This window comes from Pan troglodytes, chromosome 23 (genome assembly GCF_028858775.2).
Source record: "Pan troglodytes isolate AG18354 chromosome 23, NHGRI_mPanTro3-v2.0_pri, whole genome shotgun sequence".
Taxonomy (NCBI): domain Eukaryota; kingdom Metazoa; phylum Chordata; class Mammalia; order Primates; family Hominidae; genus Pan; species Pan troglodytes.
The window spans coordinates 43,691,525-43,717,261 of record NC_086016.1 but is presented as its reverse complement, the minus strand read 5'-3'; the positions used below and the strand labels follow the sequence as shown (position 1 = coordinate 43,717,261).

At 46.4% G+C, this 25,737-nt stretch overlaps 1 protein-coding gene and 1 pseudogene across 30 annotated transcripts in view; one reads left to right on the top strand and one right to left on the bottom strand.

Moving 5' to 3' along the window:
• The window catches only part of MEI1 (meiotic double-stranded break formation protein 1), a 99,263-nt gene extending 74,538 nt beyond the window's left edge, over nucleotides 1-24,725 (bottom strand). For 15 of the 30 annotated variants that reach the window (XM_063807935.1, XM_016939279.3, XM_016939283.3 and 12 more), the window contains exons 1-7: nucleotides 24,459-24,690; nucleotides 20,697-20,820; nucleotides 18,597-18,647; nucleotides 10,083-10,156; nucleotides 8,010-8,115; nucleotides 5,888-6,091; nucleotides 105-235 (exon numbers count right to left, since the gene is read on the bottom strand). In XM_063807935.1, coding sequence (XP_063664005.1) covers nucleotides 105-235; nucleotides 5,888-6,091; nucleotides 8,010-8,115; nucleotides 10,083-10,156; nucleotides 18,597-18,647; nucleotides 20,697-20,820; nucleotides 24,459-24,632 — 864 coding nt within the window. In that variant the 5' untranslated portion in view covers nucleotides 24,633-24,690. Of the gene's footprint in view, nucleotides 1-104; nucleotides 236-5,887; nucleotides 6,092-8,009; nucleotides 8,116-10,082; nucleotides 10,157-18,596; nucleotides 18,648-20,696; nucleotides 20,821-24,458 lie in introns of all 30 variants that reach the window. The other 15 variants (XM_063807932.1, XM_063807934.1, XM_063807945.1 and 12 more) reach the window with 3 other exon arrangements.
• Nucleotides 2,043-2,131, top strand: LOC112206818 (U6atac minor spliceosomal RNA; annotated as a pseudogene).
• Nucleotides 24,726-25,737: the final 1,012 nt, after the last annotated feature.

Here is a 25,737-nt window from a genome sequence, read left to right as displayed (position 1 = left end):
CACTTGGAAATCTGAGATAGGAGTGGTAGATGAAGACAAGGCCCAAGAAGCACTTGGGTCCCCTCGTTATTGAACCTAGAGACCAGGAATCACAAGACAACTACCTTTTTGAGCACCAAAGGCAGTGAGGTATTTCCTGATGAACCTTCGATATTCTTAGCACTTTCTTCCATTCCATCCTGGTTCATGATCATGGACACAAAGAGATCATACTTCAACAGCTGCCTCAGCAAACCTAGGAAACAAAGGGATTGGGAAGTAAGGCGAGAGGAACACAGGCACCAGAGTACTCCCAAGATAGCCCCTCAGACATCCCCAGAGAAAGTTCTTCATCCCTCTACAAATATGAAGAATGGTTAGAATCCTTAAGCACCAATTTGCTTTTTGCACCCGACTCTCTTCCACACAGATCTAGTGAGAGCCCACTAAGTGCTAGGCCTAAGGGTCTAGGGATTCAAGAGTAAGCAAGATAAACATAGCCCGACTGCCTCACTCAACTATAAGTTTCATGAGGGCAGGAATAATGTGAGTTTTTTCAACATAACATCATCCATCACCTGGCACAGTTCCTGACACACAGCAGGAACTCAAAAAATATTTTTTGACTAACAAAGGGAGCATACACTCCTGTAGGAGAAACAAACACAAAAACAAGTAAGACAAGACCAGGCGTGGTGGCTCACACCTGTAATCCCAGCACTTTGGGAGGCCAAGGTGGGTGTATCACTTGAGGTCAGGAGTTCAAGACCAGCCTGGCCAACATGGTGAAACCCCCTCTCTAGTAAAAAAATACAAAAAGTAGCCTGGCATGGAGGCACGTGCCTGTAGTCCCAACTACTCAGGAGGTTGAGGCAGGAGAATCGCTTGAACCCAGCAGGCACAGGTTGCAGTGAACTGAGATGGCGTCACTGTACTCCACCCTGGGTGACAGAGTGAAACTCCATCTCAAAAAAAAAAACCAAGTCAGACAAATGACCCTTATAATTGTGATAAATGATATAAATGAGAAATACCCAAATACATGAAAATGTATATGAGGATTTAACCCAGTGTGGGGGATCAGTAAAGCCTTCCATCAGCAAGTACCATTTAAGCTGAATCTGAAAGATAAGTACGTAAAACTAGGTGAAGTGGGGAGTATTCCAGATACAGAGAACAACATTCTAGAAAGTGAAAGAAAGCCAGAATGGCTGGGGGAAAAAAAAGTCCAGAAATTACGTTTGAGAAGTAGTCACAAAAGACCACATAAGCTATGTTAAGGATTCTGGTACTTATGCTGGGATTCATGGTAAGTCACCAAAGTGTTCCAAATAATACATACTTTAACAAACAAGTAAAGAAATGCATGTCAGAATATTAAATATTAAAATTAAATAATGTGGAAAAAAGCCCAGAGGACCGTGGGAAATCAAATGAATCATCTAATCTAGCCTGGGGGCCCAGGGAAGGCTTCTATAAGAAGATATTTGAACCAAATCTTGAAGGATGAGAAGTTGGATGTGAGCCAACTTCTGGGCAGAGGAATATATAAAGGCAGGAGAGTATGGTGTGTTCCTGGAGATGGATTTGGTTCAGTAAGGCTGAGTTAGGATGGGGACAGATAGAGAAGTGAGAGATGAGGCTTGAGAGGTTAATAAGGATTAGACCATAAACAGCTTATGAGCATAGTGGGACCCCATCTCTACAAAAAAAAAAAAAAAAAAAAATTAAAATGCTGGCAAGGTGGCGTGCACCTGTAATACCAGCTACTTGGGAGATCAAGGTGAGAGGATCACTTGAGGCCAGGAGTTCGAGGCTGCAGTGAGCTATGAACATGCTACTGTACTTCAGCCTGGGCAATAGAACAGGTCCCATCTTTAAAAATAAGTAAATTAAATAAAATAAGAACTTATGAGGATCTTGGGTTGTAAAGTAAGTGAATAAGATGATATAAGACAGAATATAAGACCCTTGGTGCTTCAAGGGTCCAAAGGATGTGACTACATCCCTGGCTGAGGGGAGAGGGTGGGAAGGAAAGGCTCCAGAGAAGAGGTGACCTTTAAGTGTTGTCTGAAAGAAGGTTAGCACTCCCGTTGACCAGGATAAAAGAGGCCCTCGGGTCTGACAAACATGCATAGGGTTAATTTTTTTTATTATTTAAAAAAAAAAAAAAGAGGCTGGCCGCGGTGGCTCACGCCTGTAATCCCAACACTTTGGGAGGCCGAGGCAGGCAGATCACGAGGTCAAGAGATTGACACCATCCTGGCCAACACGGTGAAACCCCGTCTCTACTAAAAATACAAAAATTAGTCGGGCATGGTATACACGCGCCTGTAGTCCCAGCTACTAGGGAGGCTGTGGCAGGAGAATCACTTGAACTCGGGAGGCGGAGGTTGCAGTGAGCTGAGATCGTGCCACTGCACTCCAGCATGGTGAAAGAGCGAGACTCCATCTCAAAAAAAAAAAAAAAAAAGAGGTAGCATTTAAAAACGGGAATTCTGGCTGGGTGTGGTGGTTCATGCCTGTAATCCCAGCACTTCGGAAGTCCAAGGCACGTGGATCTCTTGAGCCCAGCAGTTCAAGACCAGCCTGGGCAATATAATGAGATCCAGACTCTACAAAAAAAAATTTTTAATTAGCCAGGCATGGGCTGGGCACGGTGACTCATACCTGTAATCCCAGCACTTTGGGAGGCCAAGGCAGGCGAATCACGAGGTCAGGAGATGGAGACTGTCCTGGCTAACACGGTGAAACCCCGTCTCTACTAAAAATACAAAAAAATAGCCAGATGTGGTGGCATGCGCCTGTAGTCCCAGCTACTCAGGAGGCTGAGGCAAGAGAATTGCTTGAACCTGGGAGGTGGAGGTTGCAGCGAGCCGAGATTGCACCATTGCACTCCAGCCTGGGTGACAGAGCGAGACTCCGTCTCAAAAAAAAAAAAAAAAAAGAACGGGCGCGGTGGCTAACACCTGTAATCCCAGCACTTTGGGAGGCCAAGGCGGACATATCCTGGGGAGGCCGAGACGGGCGGATCATGAGGTCAAAAGATCGAGACCATCCTGGCTAACATGGTGAAACCCCATCTCTACTAAAAATACAAAAAAAAGGCTGGGCGCAGTAGCTCACGCCTGTAATCCCAGCACTTTGGGAGGCCGAGGTGGGTGGATCACGAGGTCAGGAGATCGAGACCATCCTGGCTAACATGGTGAAACCCCGTCTCTACTTAAAAAAAAAAAAATTCAAAAAATTAGCCAGGTGTGGTGGCGAGCACCTGTAGTCCCAGCTATTCGGGAGGCTGAGGCAGGAGAATGGCGTGAACCTGGGAGGCGGAGCTTGCAGTGAGCAGAGATCACGCCATTGTACTCCAGCCTGGCCAGTAGAGCGAGACTCTGTCTCAAAAAAAAAAAAAAAAAAAAATTAGCCGGGCATGGTGGCAGGCGCCTGTAATCTCAGCTACTCGGGAGACTGAGGCAGGAGAATGGCATGAACCCGGGAGGTGGAGCTTGCAGTGAGCTGAGATCACGCCCACTGCACTCCAGTCTGGGCAACTGTGCCAGACTCTGTCAAAAAAAAAAAAAAAAAAAATTGAGCCAGGCATAGTAGTGCAGGCTGTGGTCCCAGCTACTCGGTAGGCTGAGGTGGGAAGATCATTTAAGCCCTGGAAGTCAACGATGCAGTGAGCTGTGATCCTACCACTGCACTCCAGCCTGGGTGACAGAACAAGACCCTGTCTCAAAATAAATAAGTAAATAAAAATTTTAAAAAATAAAAGTGGGAATTCCCAGTATAACCAGTTGAGATTTCCCTCTGCTATGGTTAGGTGAGCTGTAGGACTGCCAAGGGCCTTACCCTAGGGCCTGTATTTGCACCCTTTTGTTCTATATGCACTAACTCCAACACTGCCCTGCTGCAAGTTACCGCAGATACAGGCTGCTTCATACCTCGTGCCCTGGCCTGTGCTTCTGCCTTCCTCCTCTCCCCTCAATTTAGGACTCAGTCCAGGCATCCTTTCCTTTAGGAAGCTTCTCCTGTCCCCTGCTCCTACCCTCTGCTGTGCACCTCCAAGATGGCACTCATCACACTAGACTCTAGTTGTCCATGTGTGTCTTCTACACTGGCCTGTGAGCTCCCCTAAGATAAAGCTTGGATTTGATCATCTCTGTGACCTCAGAGCCCAGCACAGGGCCTGCTATAGAACGAATGCTCACTATGTATGGCTAGGTCATTCATAACACAGCTCCTGATCCAAATTTTGAAAAGAAGCTGCTGTCACCCATAGACTATGCTTTTCTCTACAGCTTCTACCTGAGAACAGGCCCTCAACCAGGCACCAATTACAGTGCCCATCTGTTCTGCCCAAAATAAGAAATCTCCCTGCTTAGAACAGTTGATAGACCTTATGTATTTATGTAAAAAAATAGCAGGAGAGGACGTTAAAAGGGTATGTTGGGGCTTCTAAAGAGCCTCAAGTAACAAGCAGAGAAACCTAGTGCCATGGTTTGAATGTGTTCCCCAAAGTTCATGTGTTGGAAACTGAATCCCCAATGCAGCGGTATCGGGAGCTGGGACCTACGGGTGGTGTTTGGGTCATGACTTTGGGGTTTGGGTTTGGACCCTCATGAATGAATTAATGCCATCACCATGGGAGTGGGTTTGTTATCATGAGAGTAGGCTCCTCATAAAAGGACAAGTTCAGGCCAGGCACAGTGGCTTGCGCCTTTAATCCCAGCACTTGGGGAGGGCAAGGTGGGCGGATCACCTGAAATCAGGAGTTCGAGACCAGCCTGGGCAACATGGTGAAACCCCGTTTCCACTAAAAATATAAAACTTGGCCGGATGTGATGGTGGGTGCCTGTAATGCCAGCTACTCAGGAGGCTGAGGCATAAGAATCACTTGAACCGGCCGGGCGTGGTGGCTCACGCCTGTAATCCCAGCACTTTGGGAGCCGAGGCGGGCGGATCACGAGGTCAGGAGATCGAGACCATCCTGTCTAACACGGTGAAACCCCGTCTCTCCTAAAAATACAAAAAATTAGCTGGGCATGGTGGCAGGCGCCTGTAGTCCCAGCTACTTGGGAGGCTGAGGCAGGAGAATGGTGTGAACCTGGGAGGCGGAGCTTGCAGTGAGCCAAGATCGCGCCACTGCAGTCCGGCCTGGGCAACAGTGTGAGACTCAGTCTCAAAAAAAAAAAAAAAAAAAAAGAATCACTTGAACCCGGGAGGTAGAGGTTGCAGTGAGCTGAGAACGCACCACTGGACTCAAGCTGGGCAACAGAGCAAGGCTCTGTCTCTAAAACAAAAGAAAAAAGAAAAAAAAGGACAAGTTCAGTCCCCTCTAGCTTTTTCTCTTGCCCTCTCTTTGCCCTTCCACTATGGGATGACAGAGCAAGAGGGGTTTCACTAACTGCCAGCCTCTTGATCTTGGACTTCCTAGGTTCCAGAACTGCAAACCAATAAATTTCTGAACCAGTAAGTTTTTCATTATAAATTACCTAGTCTGTGGTATCCTGTTATAGCAGCATAAAATGCACTAAGACACCTAGGCTTTACCCTGGAGGCCAGAGGGAACCATGGAAGAATTTCTGACTTAAGAAAGTGACAGGATGTGAGCTATACAATGTAAAGATTAACTTGCCAGCAAATACAGGATGCACCAGGGCAGGCAGTAAAGGCAGAAAAAATTGCTGTCCCACTTTCCTTCCTATTTTCCTCCAAAGGCAACATTCTTAAGATGTCATACCAACTCTAGGCATCTTTCACACAGTGTGCCTCTTATCTCTCAAGCCTTGTGGCTTCTACCTTTTGCAAAACAGCAAACTTCCCCACTACTAGAGAACCCAATATCTCAAGTCTTCTAGCAAAATGTCAAAAATGTATTCTCCCTTTTTTCTCCAGCCTCATGTCTTACCCAAGCAGTTAATCTGCAGCTCCTTTGTCTGGGCACCATCCAGGATGGAAAGGAAGAGGGGAAAAAGCTTCTCCCGGAAGTGTCCTGAAAGCATCTCAGCTGCCACTGGTGAGGAGTATAGCTTCCCATAAAGGTAACAGACAGAAGCTTGTATGCCCTCACTGGGGTATACTAAGCCTCTCAACAGATGCTCCATCAGGTTGCCTGTCCAGAAAACAACCAAGGAGCCAAGGGAAATTTCACAATGTCAACTGCTATATGAAACTCCAATCTATTATTCCTAACAGGGTAGTAATGGTAAGTCCCTATAATCTCCCACAAAAAATGCTTTCTGCATGCTTAATCTAAAGGCAAAACCAAACTGGGCACAGTGACTCACACCTGTAATCCCAGCACTTGGGAAGGCCAAGGCGGAAGGATCACCTAAGGTCAGGAGTTCGAGACCAGCCTGGCCAACAAGACGAGACCCAGCATCTACTAAAAATACAAAAATTAGCCGGGCATGCTGGCACACACCTGTAATCCCAGCTACTTGAGAAGCTGAGGCAGGAGAACCGCTGAAACCCACGAGGCAGAGGTTGCAGTGAGCCGAGATCATGCCACCACACTCCAGCCTAGGCAACAGAGCGAGACTCCAACTCAAAAAAAAAAAAAAAAAGAAAGAAAAGAAAAAAGAAAAAGAAAGCCAGGTGCGGTGGCTCATTCCTGAAATCTCAGCACTTTGGGAGGCCAAGGTGGGAGGATCACTTGAGACCAGCACGTTGAGACCAACCTGCTCTACATAGTGAGATCTGGTCTCTAAAAAATAATAATAATTAGGCTGGGCATGGTGCCTCATGGCTGTTATCCCACCACTTTGGGAGGCCGAGAAGGGCAGATCACTTGAAGTCAGGAGTTCGAGACCAGTCTGGCCAACATGGCGAAACCCCACCTCTACTAAAAATACAAAAATTAGCCTGGTGTTGTGGCGGACGCCTATAATGCCAGCTACTCAGGAGGCTGAAGCAGGAAAATCACTTGAACCTGGGAGGCAGAGATTGCAGTAAGCCAAGATCATGCCACTGCGCTCTAGCCCGGTTCTGTCTCAAAAAATTATTATTATTATTATTAATTTTTTTAAAAAGGGGAAACCAACTTAAAGAAGTTATTTACCCTGTGGTAAATCCTCTGGGAGATATTTATTTGCATTTCGCTGACAGAAAAAAGTGCTTCTATATTCCGGAATTCCTCCTTCCATCCAAAAGGAAGGTTCATAGTAGGTACTTAATTAATTTGTGTTAAAGAATGAATGGAGCCGGGCGTGGTGGCTCACACCTGTAATCCCAGCACTTTGGGAGACTGAGGCGGGTCCAACAGCAGGTCAGGAGATAGAGACCATCCTGGCTAACATGGTGAAACTCCGTCTCTACTAAAAATACAAAAAATTAGCCAGGCGTGGTGGCAGGCGCCTGTAGTCCAAGCTACTCGGGAGGCTGAGGCAGTAGAATGGCGTGAACCCGGGAGGCAGAGCTTGCAGTGAGCCAAGATCGCGCCACTGCACTCCAGCCTGGGCAACAGAGCAAGACTCGTCTCAGGGAAAAAAAAAAAAAAAAAAGAATGAATGGAAGGCCAGCGTGGTGGCTCACGCCTGTAATCCCAGCACTTTGGGAGGCTGAGGCAGGCGGATCACCTGAGGTTGGGAGATCGAGACCAGCCTGACCAACATGGAGAAACCCCGTCTCTACTAAAAATACAAAATTAGTCCAGCGTGGTGGCACATGCCTGTAATCCCAGCTACTCGGGAGGCTGAGGTAGGAGAATCGCTTGAACCCGGGAGGTGGAGGTTGCAGTGAGTCGAGATTGCGCCATTGCACTCCAGCCTGGGCAACAAGAGCAAGACTCCATCTCAAAAAAAAAAAAAAAAAAAAAAAAAAGAATGAATGGAAATAGTCCAAGAATAGAGTCAAAAAACTGACCTTTTTCAAATTGACCAACATACGGTACATTTTGTAGATGGGGAAACTGAAGGCTAAAGCAGGAAAGTAATGACTTCCCAGGTGTACAGAGTGAATGGGACACCCAAATGGCAGTATGATAAAAGCAGGTAAAAGGGTAGTGGCAGCTCCTCCCACAGGTCACTCACCATGCTCCATTACAAGCTCGTCTGCCAGAGCAGGGATGGCATCCACCAACTTGCCAAGAAGGGTCAGGGTGGCCAGGCTGCCTCGCATGGAGGGCATGTTACACAGCTACAGAAAGTGAATATGCTCCATTCTGTCAATTAGGATCAGGACAGATCTTCCACCAAAACTGATCTTGCCCTACCCACACCAATGCCTGTATTGCATGTGTCTCTCACCACAGTCAGCAATCAGCTTTTTTAGCTTAGTGTCCAGCTCCCCCATTGGACTGGGAACTCCCAGAGGAAAGGGATTGAGTCCTCTCAGAGTCCTCAGTACCTAGCTCAGTGCATGTTTGTTAAACTGAATTAAAATCTACATATTTTGCCTCCATAGAACCAGAAGTTGGGGGACAAAAGTTTGAAATGTCATAAAGACAGAACACTGACTCGATGCAAAAAAAGAAAATTATTGTTGGCCAGGCGTGGTAGCTCACGCTGTAATCCCAGCACTTTGGGAGGCCGAGGCGGGCAGATCACGAGGTCAGGAGATCGAGACCATCCTGGCTAACACGGTGAAACCCCGTCTCTACTAAAAGTACAAAAAATTAGCCGGGTGTGGTGGGAGGTGCCTGTAGTCCCAGCTACTCGGGAGGCTGAGGCAGGAGAATGGCGTGAACCCGGGAGGCGGAGCTTGCAGTGAGCCGAGATTGCGCCACTGCACTCCAGCCTGGGAAACAGTGAAAGACTCCGTCTCAAAAAAAAAAAAAAAATTATTGTTATCATAGTTATTATAGCTCCTATTACTGAACATTCTCTGTATACCAGGCACTATGCTTCATGCTTTACAGGGAGAGTCAATAGTCCATATTTTACCTTTTCTATTGACTAGCTAGTCATACCACTTTTGGCAAGATTCTTAACTCTGGTGGGAAATAATAATAGTAACAGCTTTATAGGGTTGTTGATAGGGCTGAATGAGATATTACATATAAACCACCTCATACAATCCCTAGCCCATAGAAGGTGCTCAATAAATGTTAAGTGGCATCATCTCATCATAATCATAAGCACTGATATATATAATTATAAATTCAATCTGACATATTAATCATATGTAAAATAACTATGATATAATTGAAATATAATTTATAATGAAATGTTCTTGATGGTTTTAACAAGATAAACATTTGTCTTCCTTCTGCAAATTAAATAAAAAGTTATTCTGATATTATTCCTCAGTCTTAAATACAACACAAAAGCTGCTCTTTAACTGATTTTTTTTTTTTAGATGGAGTCTTGCTTTGTCACCCAGGCTGGGGTGCAGTGGTGCGATCTCAGCTCACTGCAAACTCCACCTCCTGGGTTCATGCAATTCCCCTGCCTCACCCTCCCCTGTAGCTGGGATTACTTGCATGCACCACCACGCCCAGTTAATTTTTTTTTTTTTTTTTGTATTTTTAGTAGAGACGGGGTTTCACCATAATGGCCAGGCTGACCTCGAACTCCTGACCTCAAGTGATCCACCCACCTCAGCCTCCCAAAGTGCTGGGATTACAGGTGTGAGCCATCGTGCCTGGCTAACTAATTTCTTTGACTACACTGAAGAAAGCAGATTAAACATACCATATCCACTCAATGCTTACTCAGATAGAAGCAAATGCCTTCAGTACAAAGTAAGCTGATAGAACCAAACACCTTCAGTACTAAGTAATGTATACAATTCAAAATTAAATAAAACCACCAAAACAAGACATAGAGAACATATTTCCTTGACAACTTCATCAAGGAAATCTGTATTATAATTAGGAAGTCACGGAAAATGAACCATGGGATGATTATGCCAGAAAGATGGCACTTCATTGCATGGAGGTAACATTTGGGAGATTGAAAGGGGAAAGAAGAAAGCTGTAAAGAACACTGGAGCATGATCAGTGGACCCAGGCCTTAGCTCTGACTCTGCCACCAACTCGGTGACCTCAGGAAAGCTCCTTTTCCTCCCTGGACTTCAATCTCTCATTTGTTCAAAGAAGGGTTGACCCAGCTCTGACATCTGAGGATTCTGAGAGACTCAAGAACCCATAGCTATTTACTGACCTCTTTGTGGCACTCATCCAGCAGGCAATGGATAGTCTGCTCCAGCTTCAGGTGCGTTGTGATCTGAATAAGGACTGAACAGACACAACAGTATTACTAACCAGGAGGCACCCCCAACCCAGAGTCCACCTTCCATGGCCCTTCTACTCAATCAGTGCAGGGTAGTGATTTGCCTGGGCTAATTGGTATTATTATTTTCTATTTCTTCCATTTAACTATGTGTGCACAGGCCAGGCACAGTGGCTCACGTCTGTAATCCCAGCACTTTGGGAGGCCGAGGCAGGCGGATCACCTGAGGTGAGGAATTTGAGACCAGCCTGACCAACATGGAGAAACCTCATCTCTACTAGAAAAACAAAATTAGCCAGACATGGAGGTGCAGGCCTGTAATCCCAGCTACTCGGGAGGCTGAGGCAGGAGAATTGCTTGAACCCGGGAGGCGGAGGTTGTAGTGAGCCAAGATCGTGCCATTGCACTCCAGCATGGGCAACAAGAGCAAAAACTCTGTCTCAAAAACAAAACAAAACAAAACAAAAAAACAACTATGTGTGCACATCTAAACTAAAGGAGTTCTGGCTTCTTTTTTTTTTTTTCTTTTGATTTTGCTTTTGCTTTGTTTAGAGACAGGGTCATCCAGGCTAAAGTGCAGTGGTGTGATCATAGCTCACTGCAGCCTTGAACTCCTGGGCTCAAGCAATCCTCCCACTCAGGCTCTCAAGCAGCTGGGACTACAGGTACATGCCACTATGCCTGGCTAATTTTTTAATTTTTTTGTAGGGACAGGGTCTGTACTGCCCAGGGTAATCTCAAATGCCTGGGCTTCAGCAGTCCTCCTGCCTGTCTCCCAAAGTGCTGGGATAATAGGTGTGAGTCACCATGCCTGGCCTTCTTTGTTTTATATCAGTGGTTCTCAACTCAGGCTGCACATTAGACTCACCTAGGAAGCTTTAAAAAAATTCTAATGCCCAGCCGGAAGCGGTGGCTCACGCATGTAATCCCAGCGCTTTGGGAGGCCGAGATAGGCAGATCATGAGGTCAGGAGATGGAGACCATCCTGACTAACACGGTGAAACCCCATCTCTGCTAAAAATACAAAAAAATTAGCCAGGTATGGTGGCAGGCATCTGTGGTCCCAGCTACTCAGGAGGCTGAGGCAGGAGAATGGCATGAATCTGGGAGGTGGAGATTGTAGTGAGCCGAGATCATGCCACTGCACTCCAGCCTGGGCAACAGAGCGAGACTCCATCTCAAAAAAAACAAACAAACAAACAAACAAAACTAATACCCAAGTCCCACCCCAGACCAATTGAATGTCTAAGGGAAAAGCCCAATATATTGTTTTGTTTAATGTGAATATATATATATATTGCTCCACACACACACACACACACACACGTATTTCTATTTAAATATACTTAAATATATTTAAATGTTTTATACTTTAAAATATTTTTCTAAATATAAAATTCTACTGTATTTCTAAAGTTCTCCAGGTAAGTCTATTGTGAAGCCAGGTTTGAAAACTGCTTTTGAGCCGGGCGCAGTGGCTCACGCCTGTAATCCCAGCACTTTGGGAGGCCAAGGCGGGTGGATCACGAGGTCAGGAGATCAAGACCATCCTGGCTAACACGGTGAAACCCCATCTCTACTAAAAATACAAAAAAATTAGCCAGGCGTGGTGGTGGGCGCCTGTAGTCCCAGCTACTTGGGAGACTGAGGCAGGAGAATGGCGTGAACCCAGGAGGTGGAGCTTGCAGTGAGCCGAGATCGCGCCACTGCACTCCAGCCTGGGCAACAGAGTGAGACTCCGTATCAAAAAAACAAACAAAAAAAACACAATGCTTTTTTTTTTTTTTTTTGAGCCGGAGTTTTACTCTTGTTGCCCAGGCTGGAGTGCACTGGCATGATCTCGCCTCACTGCAACTTCTGCCTCCTGGGTTCAAGTGATTCTCCTGCCTCAGCCTCCCGAGTAGCTGGGATTACAGGTACCCGCCCACCACGCCTGGCTAATTTTTTGTACTTTTAGTAGAGACGGGGTTTCTACATGTTGGCCAGGCTGGTCTCGAACTCCTAACCTCAGGTGATCCGCCCGCCTTGGCCTCCCAGGGACTATAGGTGTGAGCCACTGTGCCTGGCCAAAAACTGCTATTTTATATTATCTCTACTATTTCTTTCCTCAGTTTGCTCCTTTATATATACTAAAAAAAAGAATTATAGGCAAGTTCCTATAGCAAATTATTACAACATTATCTCTTAGCTCCAAACCCACCCTTCTCTACAATCATTTGTGGTACTTCTGCTGGTGGCTTTGAGGAGAGATTCTGTAAGGTTGGAAAAGCTGCAAACTAAATTCAGCAGCTGCTGTGGGAAGGTTCTGTCACTGGAGGTTCAAGAAGCATTCTAGGCGAACACGCACAGAAACAAGAAGCAGGAAGAAAGCAAACAGGAACCATGAGGAAGGAGCAAGTCCTTCACCCCTCACCCTTAGTCTTCCTCTAGTGCTTTCCACCTGGGTGAAGTTCCTGAGGTCTGATGGTTCTGCAAGCCATGCTGATACCAACCAGAAGTGGATGGCTGCAGGATTGTAGCCCCACTCAAGGGTGGCCTAGAAGGAAAATGATGAAGGAAAATCCCCCGGGGGGTCAGAACGGATCATGAGGTCAAGAAATTGAGACCATCCTGGTTAACACGGTGAAACCGTCTCTACTAAAAATACAAAAAAATTAGCCGGGCGCAATGGCGGGCGCCTATAGTCCCAGCTACTCGGGAGGCTGAGGCAGGAGAATGGCGTGAACCCAGGAGGTGGAGCTTGCAGTGAGCCGAGATCGCGCCACTGCACTCCAGCCTGGGCAACAGAGTGAGATTCTGTCTCAAAAAAAGAAAAAAAAAGAAATATTGGTGACAATGAGGCCTGGAGAAGAAGATAGACCTTTCAGAGGGAGCATAAAGTGGGAAGACACTTGTCTCTTGTGTGAATGCTCCCTAAAGAACATCTATTAAAGAAGAGATTCTCAGTAACCAGGTAGTCAAAATGGCACATTTTGTGAATGCTAATCCACCTCTTTCCCTCGCCATCAAGTGCTTATTCAATGGATCCATGTACAAGTTGGCTATGGTGGCAGAGCTGGAGGCTATGCGCTGGGCTCAACAACACGGACTTTCCCTTGTCAAGGCTAAATTGATTACTGCTATGACTGAGTGCCTAACCTGCCAACAGCAAATGGAGAGGCAGAGATTTGTCCTCACTGGAATAAACATGTATTCTGAATACAGACTTGCCTTCCCAAACCATGATACTTCTGCCAAAAACACATTTGGCAGAAAACACATTGAATGGCTTATTCAATATCATGGTATTCTGCACAACATCACTTGGATTAAGGAACTCATTTCACAAAAGAAGTGAGGCAATGGGATCACACCCATAAAATTCACTGCTCTTATCCCATACTCTATCAGCTGGAACCACCTGACCTAACAGAATGTGGAATGGCCTCTGAAGACTCAGTTATTCCACCATCTGAAAGACACCACTCTGAAAGGATAGGGTTCTATCTTCCATGTGGTATATATTTTGATGTGGTGATCAACATTCGGTGCTGTCTTACCCACAGTAGAATACATGGGTCAGAGAATCAAGGGGGTAAAGTGGGAGTCATTTCCCTATTACACTTACTAACCCACTTGCAGAATTTTTGTATCCTATAATAGCTCACTAGGGCTTCCATAATAAAATACCACAGACTGGATGGCTTAAAAAACAGAAATTTTCTCACAGTTCTTGAGGTTGAAAGCCCAAGATCAAAGTGTCAGCAGATTGGGTTTCTTCTGAGGCCTCTCTTCCTGGCTTGCAGATGGCTACCTTCTCACTTGCCCTCACATGGTCTTTGCTTGGTGCATACACACCCCTGGTGTCTCTGTGTGTGTGTTCAAATTTGCTCTTCTTATAAGGATACTAGTCAGATTGGATTAGGGTCCATCCTAATTGCCTCATTTTAGCTTAATCAACTTTTTAAAGGCCCTATCCCCAAAGACACTCACATTCAGAGGTTCTGAGAGTTAGGGCTTCAACATATAAATTTGCCGGGGGTGGGGGGTACATATAAATTTAGCCCACAACATATCCTATCCTGCAACTTTGGGCTCTGCTAAAGATCTTAGCTCCTAAGGAAAGAATGCTTCCATGAGAGGTCACACAATGGTTTCATTGAATTAGAAGTTGTGACTATCATCTGGCCATTTTGAGGCCTCATGTCATTCAACCAATAGACAAATAAGGGATTATTCTACTACCTGGAATGACTGATCCCAATATCCAGGGGAAACTCAGTTGCCACTAACAATAATGGCAAGGAGGACTATGTCTGGAACCAGGTATTCTCTGGGGCTCTTCTTACTAGTCTCACATTCAATAGTAAAAGTTAATGAAAAACATCAGCAACCAAAAAAAAAGGAAGAGCCACTGAAGATTCAGACCTTTCAGAAGAAGAGGCAAGAACAACCCCTGGACCGACCAAAGCCCGTGTGCCACTGCATCCCATGCACAGCACCTACATCCCGCCGCCGTCGCTGCTGCCACCATGCCCAAGACAAAGGCTGAAGGTGATGCTAAAGGAGATAAAGCCAAAGTGAAGGACAAACCACAGAGAAGATCCACAAGGTTGTCTGCAAAATCTGCTCCTCCAAAGCCAGAGCCCAAGCCTAAAAAGGCCCCTGCAAAGAAGAGAAGGTACCCAAAGGGAAAAAGGGAAAAGTGGATGCTGGCAAGGAAGGGAATACCCTGCAGAAAATGGAGATGCCAAAACAGACCAGGCACAGAAAGCTGAAGGTGCTGGAGATGCCAAGTGAAGTGTGTACATTTTTGGTAACTGTGTACTTCTGGTGACTGTACAGTTTGAAATACTATTTTTTATCAAGTTTTATAAAAATGCAGAATTTTTTTAAGCTATGTTGTTAGCACACAGAACACTTCACTGTTATATTTTGGGGAAGGGGCATATGTCACTAATAGAATGTCTTCACAGCTGGACTGATGTGGGGAAACATCTTTCCCTTCTAGTTGTGAGAGACTTCCTCTTGGCTCCCAGGAGGAGGGATTCCCTGACTTTGACACACGTGGCCACTTTGGCACAAAAGCCTTGTGGTATGGAAAAACAAATTCGTTTTTATGTCCTCTTCTCCCTCTCTACCTTTCAGCATAGACTTAACTCCCTTAAGACCCAGACATCTGTTGGGACCTGACCCCTATTCATTGGTTACCAGTGTGTCAGGCAATCTAGACTTTCCAGTGATGCCACTGAGATGGCATCTGTCAAAAGAACAGTGCCTCCATTTTTAGATTGTGGATCTTCAGATAAATTCTGCCATTTTCATTTCACTTCCTGAAAGTCAGGGTCGGCTTGTTTAAAGTTGTTAAACAACATGCTAAATGTGAAATGTCAACCCTCACTCTAAACTTTTCCTGTTCAGAGCATCAGATGAAGACTTCATTGGGTTTTATAGTGGCTTTCCGATTTTTGGTATCCATTGAAGACGGGAGTTTGAAAGTTGTTGTATACTGTTAACGACTGCCCATGTCCTGCCTGAAATACCATGACTGTTTATGGAAAGTATCTTTAATAAAGCTGGATACAGTTTGGCTTGGAAAAAAAAAAAAGATTCAGACCTTTCAGGAATGAAGGTGTGAGTCACCCTACCATGTAAAAACCCTGACCAGTTGAGACCCTCGTTGAAGGCAAAGGATACATAGAACAAACACCATTAAGAAGGAAATTATAAATATTAACTATATCGTTTTGACCAGTTATGAAAATGAAGATTGTAATATATTTCTGTATATTAACTGTTTTCTTCTCTCTCCTTTTTTCCTTATTGTTTGTACAAGTTTTGGTGGAGGTTAGCTTTAAAATTTAGTCTTTCGGTAACAGAATATTCATATAGGACTGTGATTGAATTTAAAAATAAATTACTAACCTCCTTATGTTGGGGACAAATTGACAATGGCTTAGTCTGTATGAAGTATATGAATGAAGGATAGTTACATCTTGTTAGGTAAAAAAACAAGTTGTTTTTGTTCTATGGGAGTTCAAATATGTGGAGAAGGGTGTTTGGACACCAAGTAGCCAAAGGAATGGATCAAACCAGTTATTACACTATTGTCTTTGAGCTCCAGAACCCACCCTGTAATCTGCCTTGGAAGACTAAGACTGGACTTTGCAAATCACATTTTTGCTTTGCTAGCTGAACCTCATTAAGCTCTGCCAATAATGAGCACTAGAAAGAGATGGCAAGGCTATAGGAAGAAGGGATTTGCTCCTTCCTCTTTGTTTCCTATGGGTTTCCTGTCTGCTTCCCATTCATGTAAGTCTTCCCATTCATATAAGTCTTCCCATTCATGTAAGTATCCCCTTAACACTTTTTTTTTAAGAGACAGTCTTGCTATGTTGCCCATGTTGGACTTGAACTCCTGAGCTCAAGTGATCCTCTCACCTCAATCTCCTGAGTAGCTAGGACCACAGACCCACACAATTAAGGTGCCTGGCACCTTAGCACTTCTTTATCTTGGCAGTGGCAGTGCCATTCTATGACAGCAGCTGAATCCAGCCTGCAGTTTTTCCAGAACCACCTTCATTGCATCTCTCCTCCTCCAGAGACAACGGTATTATCTAGTCAGTGCCACTCAGAGGTCTGAGTTTCATAAGTAGGCCCTTCCTCCAAACTTCTAAGTTTTAACAATTCCAGCCTCTTTCCTTTGTTCCCCCAGCCCCAGTGAGGGAGTTGTTTTCTATAATAGCTATCTCCATGAAAATTTGGTTGTTCTCTTTTTCTTCAGTTACCTACTTAACCAACATTATTTTTTTAATTGAGACAGGGTCTCACTGTATCACCCAAGCTGAAGTGCAGTGGCGCGATCTCAGCTCACTGCAACCTCCACCTCCCGGGTTCAAGTGATTCTCCTGCCTCTGCCTCCCAAGTAGCTGGGATTACAGGTGCCCGCCACCGCACCCGGCTAATTTTTTTTTTTTTTTTTTTTTTTGGTAGCGATGGGGTTTCACCATGTTGGCCAGGCTGGTCTCGAACTCATGACTTCAAGTGATCTACAGACCTAAGCCTCCCAAAGTGCTGGGATTACAGGCGTGAGCCACTGCGCCCGGCCTACTTAACCATTCTTTAAAGTTTTTTTCTATTCAAATAATTGGTGTGGTTTCTATTTCCTGACTGGATCCTAACTAGTACAATTCTCACTCTCTCTGCAAGAATCGTCACATACCAGGGCTCTTACCTTCTTTCTCTACAAACCCTTTATAGGTAAACCCATGCGCTTCGACAATTTTTGTTTTTTTTTTTTTTTTTTAAGAGAAAGGGGTCTCACTTTGTCATCCACGCTAGAGTGCAGTGGGATGATCATAGCTCACTGTCACCTCAAACTCCTGGACTCAAGGGATCCTCCCACCTCAGCCTCCCAAGTAGCTAGGACTACAGGCATGTTGTACCATGCTCAGTCCACTTCAACAGTTTTAACCACCATCTGTGTGCAGACAACTTTCAATGAACCAATACGAGATGTACTAAAAAAGAGTTTTGTATGTGCCTTTGTAACAGCACTCATCAACTCTAGTTATTTACCTGTCAGTCAATCTCTTCTCCAGATTGTAAGCTCCTAGAGGACAGGGACCATGTCTTATCTATCTATGTATCCGTAGTGCCTGATCCAGTATCTAGCACAGAGTAAATACCCAAGGAAAAAATGTAAGGCCAGGAATGGTGACTCACGCCTATAATCCCAGCACTTTGGGAAGCCAAGCAGGAGGATTGCTTGAGAATAGCCGTTTGAGACCAGCCTAGTCAATATGGTAAGTCCCTGTCTCAACGAAAAGAAATTTGTTTAGCCAGTCATGGTAGTGCACACCTGTAATCCCAGATACTCGGGAGGCTGAGGCGGGAAGATTGCTTGAACCCAGGAGTTCAAGGCTGCAGTGAGCTATGATTGTACCACTGCACTCCAGCCTGGGTGACAGAATGAGCCCATGTCTCAACAAAAAGAAGAGAGAGAGAAAAAGAAAGACTGGGTGCAGTGGCTCATGCCTGTAATCCCAGCACTTTGGGAGGCTGAGGCAGGCAGATCGCCTGAGGTCAGGAGCTCGAGACCAGCTTAGCCAGCATGATGAAACCCTGTCTCTACTCAAAATACAAAAATTAGCTGGGTGTGGTGGCAGATGCCTGTAATCCCAGCTACTCGGGAAGCTGAGGCAGGAGAATCGCTTGAACCCGCGAGGCAGAGGTTGCAGTGAGCTGAGATTGCACCACCGCACTCCAGCCTGGGCAACAGAGCAAGATTCCGTCTTAAAAAAAAAAAAAAAGTAAAAAACAAATGTTGAATTAGTGATTGAAAACTAATGGGGTTCGTCTTATCTGTGTCTAAACGGACAATTTCGCCAAGGTCTCAAGTAACCAGAGCTACAATTCAGACTAATACTTTCATCTTCAAGTGCTAGATACAAGGTTTCAACTTACCTTCAATACAGAGGTTTGTCACACTCCCATCTTCCATGCTGCATAATAGTCCTTGGAGCAGAGGGAGGTAAGAAAGGGGTGGTTAGGCAGGGCGCGGTGGCACACACCTGTATCCCAGCAATTTGGGAGGCCGAGGTGGCAGATTACCTGAGGTCAGGAATTCAAGAAAAGCCTGACCAATATGGCGAAACCCTCTCTCTACTAAAAACACAAAAATTAGCCGGGAGTAGTGGTCTGTGCCTGTAGTCCCAGCTACTCAGGAGGCTGAGGCAGGAGAATCACTTGAACCCAGGAGGCAGAGATTGCAAGGAGCTGAGACTGCCCCACTGCACTCCAGCCTGGGCAACACAGACTGTCTCAAGAAAAAAAAAAAAAAAGGGAGTGGTTAACAGTTCTCTTCAAAGAGAAATAGACCCACACAGGGACACTGTAAACTCTAAGTCTAAAAGCAGCTATAAACAATGTTCCAGCTAAATTCTACTCTCAGCACCAAACACTTTGACTTTCGATGACCTGCCCAGGCTTTAAAAAGATAACAATTGGCCAGGCGCGGTGGCTCACGCCTGTAATCCCAGCACTTTGGGAGGCTGAGGCAGGTGGATCACGAGGTCAGGAGATCGAGACCATCCTGGCTAACACAGTGAAATCCCATCTCTACTAAAAATTCAAAAAATTAGCCAGGCGTGGTGATGGGCACCTGTAGTCCGAGCTACTCGGGAAGCTGAGTCAGGAGAATGGCGTGAACCCGGGAGGCGGAGCTTGAAGTGAGCCAAGATCATGCCACCGCACTCCAGTCTGGGTGACAGAGCAAGACTCCATCTCAAAAAAAATAAGAATTGTGGCAGGGTGCAGTGGCTCATGCCTGTAATCCTAGCACTTTGGGAGGCCAAGGCAGGCAGATCACCTGAGGTTGGGAGTTCGAGACCAGCCTGGCCAACATGGCAAAACCCCATCTCTACTAAAAATGCAAAAATTAGCCGGGCATGGTGGCACATGCCTGTAATCCCAGCTACTCGGGAGGCTGAGACAGGAGAATTGCTTGAACCCAGGAGGCAGAGGTTGCAGTGAGCTGAGATCACGCCACTGCACTCCGGCCTGGGCGAAAGAGCGAGACACCATCTCAAAAAAAAAAAAAAAAAAAGGTAAGAATTGTCAATGTGGTACAGCAAAAAAAAACCCCATGTGCTCTGGTGTCTATGACAGACCTGGGATAAAATTCTAGTTCTGTCACTTGTTAGCATAAATTCCCTGAAGCTTGGAGATCATCCTAGCTCCCTTAAAAACTGTCTTGGCAGTTAAAAGCCTGAAAAGTCTCTGGCACAGAAAAGCAGTAAATACAAGTTAGCTGCCTTCCTCCCTGAAAGGGCTCATTCCACTGGACATTACCGTCATATTCAAAGAAAGAACATCAGATAAAATTTAATCTATCATACTTCACACATGAAGATATTAAGGCACAGAAGAGGGAAAGTAAGTTGAGCAGGGTCATACCTAGGTCAGCAGACTCCATTCTGGTCCTGTACAAAGACCATGTATACTGGACTCTTTGAAGAATTTTTATTTTTGTTGAGACCGGAGTCTTGCTCTGTCACCCAGGCTGGAGTGTGGTGGCATGAACTGGTCTCACTGCAACCTCCACCTCCAGGGTTCAAGCAATTCTCATGCCTCGGCCTCCCAAGTAGCTGGGACTACAGGCACGTGCCACCACACTGAGCTAATTTTTGTTATTTTTAGTAGACATGGGGGTTTTACCATGTTGACCAGGCTAGTCTCTAACTCCTGACCTCAAGTGATCTACCCACCTCAGCCTCCCAAAGTGCTGGGACTACAAGCATGAGCCACCACGCCCGGCCAACATCTCCCATTTTCATCTTCTTACTTTTACTAACTTCTTGGCTCTAGTAAAGTCAGTTACTGTAAAATGCATCTTGGATCTTAGAAAAAGGGCCATTTCTACATCATTATGACAAAACAATTTGCTGATAAAGTATTACAATACAAAAAATCTAAATCATCTAAGATCATTTTTCCAAGAGCCCCAAAAGCAGATATACATACTATACATTCAAAACTCATGTCAAATTTCCCTCTTAATCTTACCAAAAAGCACACTTATGAAGTGGATGCAGACTCTCTGATCCTGAGACACCAGTTGCGTGACCAGGGAGGTATGCCTCACAAGGGCATCTTGGAAGCAGGACAACATGTGCTTCTTGCGCACTAACTTGAAGCAAATGAAGAAAAACATTCAATAGCAACCAAATTTTGGCTATTCTGAATCCAACAACCGTAATTTCCAAATACAATTACAAGATGATACAAGGGATCATTTAAACTACGGTGAGATCCATACTCCTTCAAGGGAGGTTGGAAAAGGATATCATTTACGCAGAGGAATCCATGTATTCATACAGAAGATTATACATGAGCTAAGGTTCCTAATGCCCTATATTTACATAGCAATTTATTTTTCACAAATCATTTTTGTCCACCAGCTCATTTAAGCCTAACAAGTTGGTGAGGAAAGCAAAAACAGAGGCCGGGCCCGGTGATTCACACCTGTAATTCCAGCACTTTGGGAGGCCAAGGCGGGCGTATCACGAGCTCAAGAGTTCGAGACCAGCATGGCCAACATGGTGCAACTCTATCTCAACTAAAAATAAAAAAATTACTCGGGCATGGTGGCAGGTGCCTGTAAACCCAGGGAGGCGGAGGTTGCAGTGAGCCGAGATAGCGCCACTGCATTCCAGCCTGGGGGACAAGAGCGAGATTTTGTCTCAAAAAAAAAAAAAAAGAAAAGAAAAGTGTGTTCAGAGGCCGGGCATGGTGGCTCACGCCTGTAATCCCAACATTTTGGGAGGCCGAAGCAGGCAGATCACCTGAGGTTGGGAGTTCGAGACTGGCCTGACCAACATGGAGAAACCTGGTCTCTACTAAGAATACAAAATTAGCTAGGCGTGGTGGCGCATGCCTATATCCCCAGCTAATTGGGAGGCTGAGGCAGGAGAATCACTTGAATCTGGGAGGGGAGGTTGCGGTGAGCCAAGATCGTGCCATTGCACTACAGCCTGGACAAGAGGAAAACTGTCTCAAAAAAAAAAAAGAAAAAGAAAAAGAAAAAAAAGTGTGTTCAAGCCGGGTGCAGTGGCTCACACCTCTAATCCCAACCTTGGGAGGCCAATGTGGGTGGCTCACCTGAGGTCAGGCGTTCGAGACCAGCCTGGCCAACATGGTGAAACCTCTTCTCTACTAAAAATACAAAAATTAGCCGTGCATGGTGGCAGGCGCCTGTAATCCCAGCTACTCAGGAGGCTGAGGCAGAAGAATCGCTTGAATCTGGGAGGCGGAGGTTGCAGTGAGCCAAGATTGCGCCATTGCACTCCAGCCTGGGCAACAAGAGCGAAACCATCTCAAAAGAAAAGTGTGCTCAATAAAAGGTAGAAGTTGCATCTCTTATTGCTTCTCATCTGTGCTACTGTAAGGCTCCTGTTTTTCCTTCACCAATTCATCCTACGTAATAGATTAAGGTAGTGATCTATATGAGCTACTCAAAAAATCCTAGTAACTCCCCTTCATCTGACAGATTATGTTCAAGCTCCTTAGCTGGGTTTCAAACTCTTCAAGTAACTGTCCTCAACCTGTCTCTCCAATCTCATCTCTTTCACTTTCCCTTCAAACACTCTGATTATCCCCAAAACCCATCCTTATAATACCTACCTCCTGGGATAATCAGCCTCCCACTTCCTCTGGTCCAAATCTCACCCAACTTCTTAAACCTAATTTGAATGCTTCCTCCTCTAAGAAACCTTTCCTAATTCCTCTCCTTACCCTGAACAGCACTTGACTACAAACATGTTCATTCTTCTAAGTTCTAACATGTTCTCTTATTTCTCCCCGCTGCACTGTCTTATTCATCTCTGATTTACTGTCCAAGAAAAGCAGCCTCAGAATTTCCATCCTTAATGAAAATTCAGAGGTTATTAGCTAGTTTACGAGTTCCCAGAGCACAGTGTGGGAATTCCTAAGGGTGCCTAAAAACTTCCCAGAGGTCCACAAGAACAAAAATATTTTCGTATAATATTAAAATGTTCTTAGTCTTCCTCTTTTTTTTTAAAAAATTTTTTCCATGTTGGCCAGGCTGGTCTTGAACTTCTGGCCTCGTGATCCGACCACCTCGGCCTCCCAAAGTGCTGGGATTACAGGTGTGAGCCACCGGACCCGGCCCAGTCTTTCTCATTCTTATTCTCCCACAAGTGTACAGTGGAGTTTTTGAGACTACATGACTTGATAGCACAACAGACTGAATGCAGAAATAGATAAAAATCCAGCTGTTTGGCCGGGTGTGGTGGCTCACGTCTTTAATCCCAACACTTTGGGAGGCTGAGGCAGGCAGATCACCTGAGGTTGGGAGTTCAACACCAACCTGACCAACATGGAGAAACCCTGTCTCTACTAAAAATACAAAATTAGCTGGGCGTAGTGACGCATGCATGTAATCCCAGCTACTCGGAAGGCTGAGGCAGGAGAATCGCTTGAACCCGGGAGGCGGAGGTTGCGGTGAGCTGAGATTGCGCCATTGCACTCCAGCCTGGGCAACAAGAGTGAAACTCCATCTCAAAAAAAAAAAAAAAAAAAGAAAGAAAGAAAGAAATCAAAATATTTGAGAACGCAGCCAGGCACGGTGGCTCACAGATGCAATCCCAACACTTTGGACTTTGGGAGGTCAAGGCAGGAGAATTGCTTGAGACTAGGAGTTCAAGACCAGCCTGGGCAACACAGGGAGACCCCCGGGACCGTTTCTACAAAAAAAAAAAAAAAAAAAAAAATTGAGAACTGCTGATCTAGCCAATCCACCCACTCACGAATTCCCCTCCCATGAATTGGAGAGAAACTTGACCTCCCAAAGTCTTCTTGGATGCCTCCATGGACAAGAAAACTCACTGCAGGTCGGGCACCGTGGCTCACGCCTATAATCCCAGCACTATGGGAAGCCGAGGCGGGTGGATCACCTGAGGTCAAGAGTTCGAGACCAGCCTGGCCAACATGATGAAACTCCGTCTCTACTAAAAATAGAGAAATCAGCCGAGCGTGGTGACGGGCGCCTGTAATCCCAGCTACTGGGCAGGTTGAGGCAGGAGAATCGCTTGAACCCAGGAAGCAGAGGTTGCAGTGAGCGGAGATGGCGCCATTGCACTCCAGCCTGGGTGTCAGAGCGAGACTCCGTCTCGAAACAAACAAAACCACTTCATTGCAAACGCGGTAGGCAATGAGGGCCCAGGCAGCCCGCTTTGGCCAGCTCTGCCCAAGGAACAGTCTTCCCGTTCACCCCACTTCTGCCCGGCTATAACCTGTCACTCCTGTCCCCTCGGAGCCCAGACTGCCCCTCCTCCGATTCACACCCCGACAGCTGAAGGGAATGAGGAGCGGCCGCCGCGTGCGCCCCTGGCCCGCAGGTGAGTGGAGGCTGAAATGGCGGGAGGCTGAAATGGCGGGAGCCTGAGCTAAGGCCGAATCCCCGGGAAATGGAGGCAGGGGCAGCAAAGGGAAGGAGCCAGAAGGCGGAAGGCGGGAAGGTGTGTCCCTGAGACTGGGTGAGGTCCCGGGGGATTCGGATTTCCGTCCTTTCAGGCGCAGAGCCAGTGGACCGGGCTCCACGGAGGCCCGCAGGCCGGCCTGGGGCTGAGGGGCCCGAGAGGCCGCTGCGGCCTGGTCCGGGACGGGCTGACAGGGAGGAGAGTGAACACAGCGCGGGGGCCCGGTTTCGCGTCGGGTTCACCGGAGCGGGTCTGGCAAGGGCCTGGCCGCGTTTGCTGAGGTAAATGGCCAAACCCAGGTCTTCTGAAGAAAAGGTTCCGCCCGCACCGACACGCCGGGGTCCGGCAGCAGCTCCAGCGCGCAGGCCAGGCACAGGCGGGGGGTCACGGGCAGCAGCCAGCGCGGGTCGTGCCGGTAATGGGCCCTCTCGAATAGAAGCGCCGCCTCTTCCTCTCTCCTGGGCCCGGGAGTGCCCGCCGTCGCCGCCTGCCTCACAGCCATCTCCTCGCTTGCCCTCAGCTGAGGCGGCACTCTTTCCCGCGCAGACTGCACGCATGCGCACTTGGAGGACGGACCTGCGTCGGTGTGGAATGCGCCTGCGCGGACCCAGGAAGTTGCAGTCTCAGACAAGCAGCAGCCCCTGAGGGCAAGTGGTGGACGCAAGTGCTCTGGATCGTGTCTAGCTAAGCCAAAAGCGGTTTGTGCTTAGAACCCTGCAGGAATGTCTTTACCACATCCAAAGTTGAAAAGCAATTATAAAGTAGGGGGCATTTGCCTTGAAAAAGGAAGGAAAGGAAGCTATTTCTACTGTTTTTTAAAAGTGAAGGCCGGGCATGGTGGCTCACGCCTGTAATCCCAGCACTTTGGGAAGCCGAGGTGGGCGGATCACGAGATCTGGAGATCAAGACCATCTTACCTAACATGGTGAAACCCCATCTCTACTAAAATACAAAAAATTAGCTGGGTGTGGTGGCAAGTGCCTGTAATCCCAGCTACTTGGGAGGCTTGAGGCAGGGGAATCACTTGAACCTGGGAGGCGGAGGTTGCAGTGAGCTGAGGTTGTGCCACTGCATTCCAGCCTGGCGACAGAGCAAGACTCTATCTCAAAAAAAAAAAAAAAAAAAAAGGGAAAATAAGCGATCCCAAGGATTCGCATCTAAAAGCAATTAGAGGCTGGGTGAGTTGGCTCATGCCTGTAATCACAGCACTTTCGGAGGGAGGCTGAGGCAAGAGAATCACTTGAACCTGGGAGGTGGAGGTTGCAGTGAGCCAAGATCGCACCACTGCACTCCAGCCTGGGTGACAGAGGAAGACTCCATCTTAAAAATAAATAAATAAATCAGAGGCTTAAGACCAAAAAATAAAAATAAAAGTAAAAAAAAAAAAAAAAAAAACCACCAAAGACAGAAAGAAGTTCAAGACCAGCCTGAGCAACAGGGCGAAACCCCTCCTCTACTAAAAATACAAAAATTAGCTGGGTGTGGTGGCTCATGACTGTAATCCCAGCTACTCGGGAGGCTGAGGCAGCAGAATCGCTTGAACCCAGGAGGCGGAGGTTACAGTGAGGAGAGATCAAGCCACTGAACTCCAGCTTCGGCCACAGACC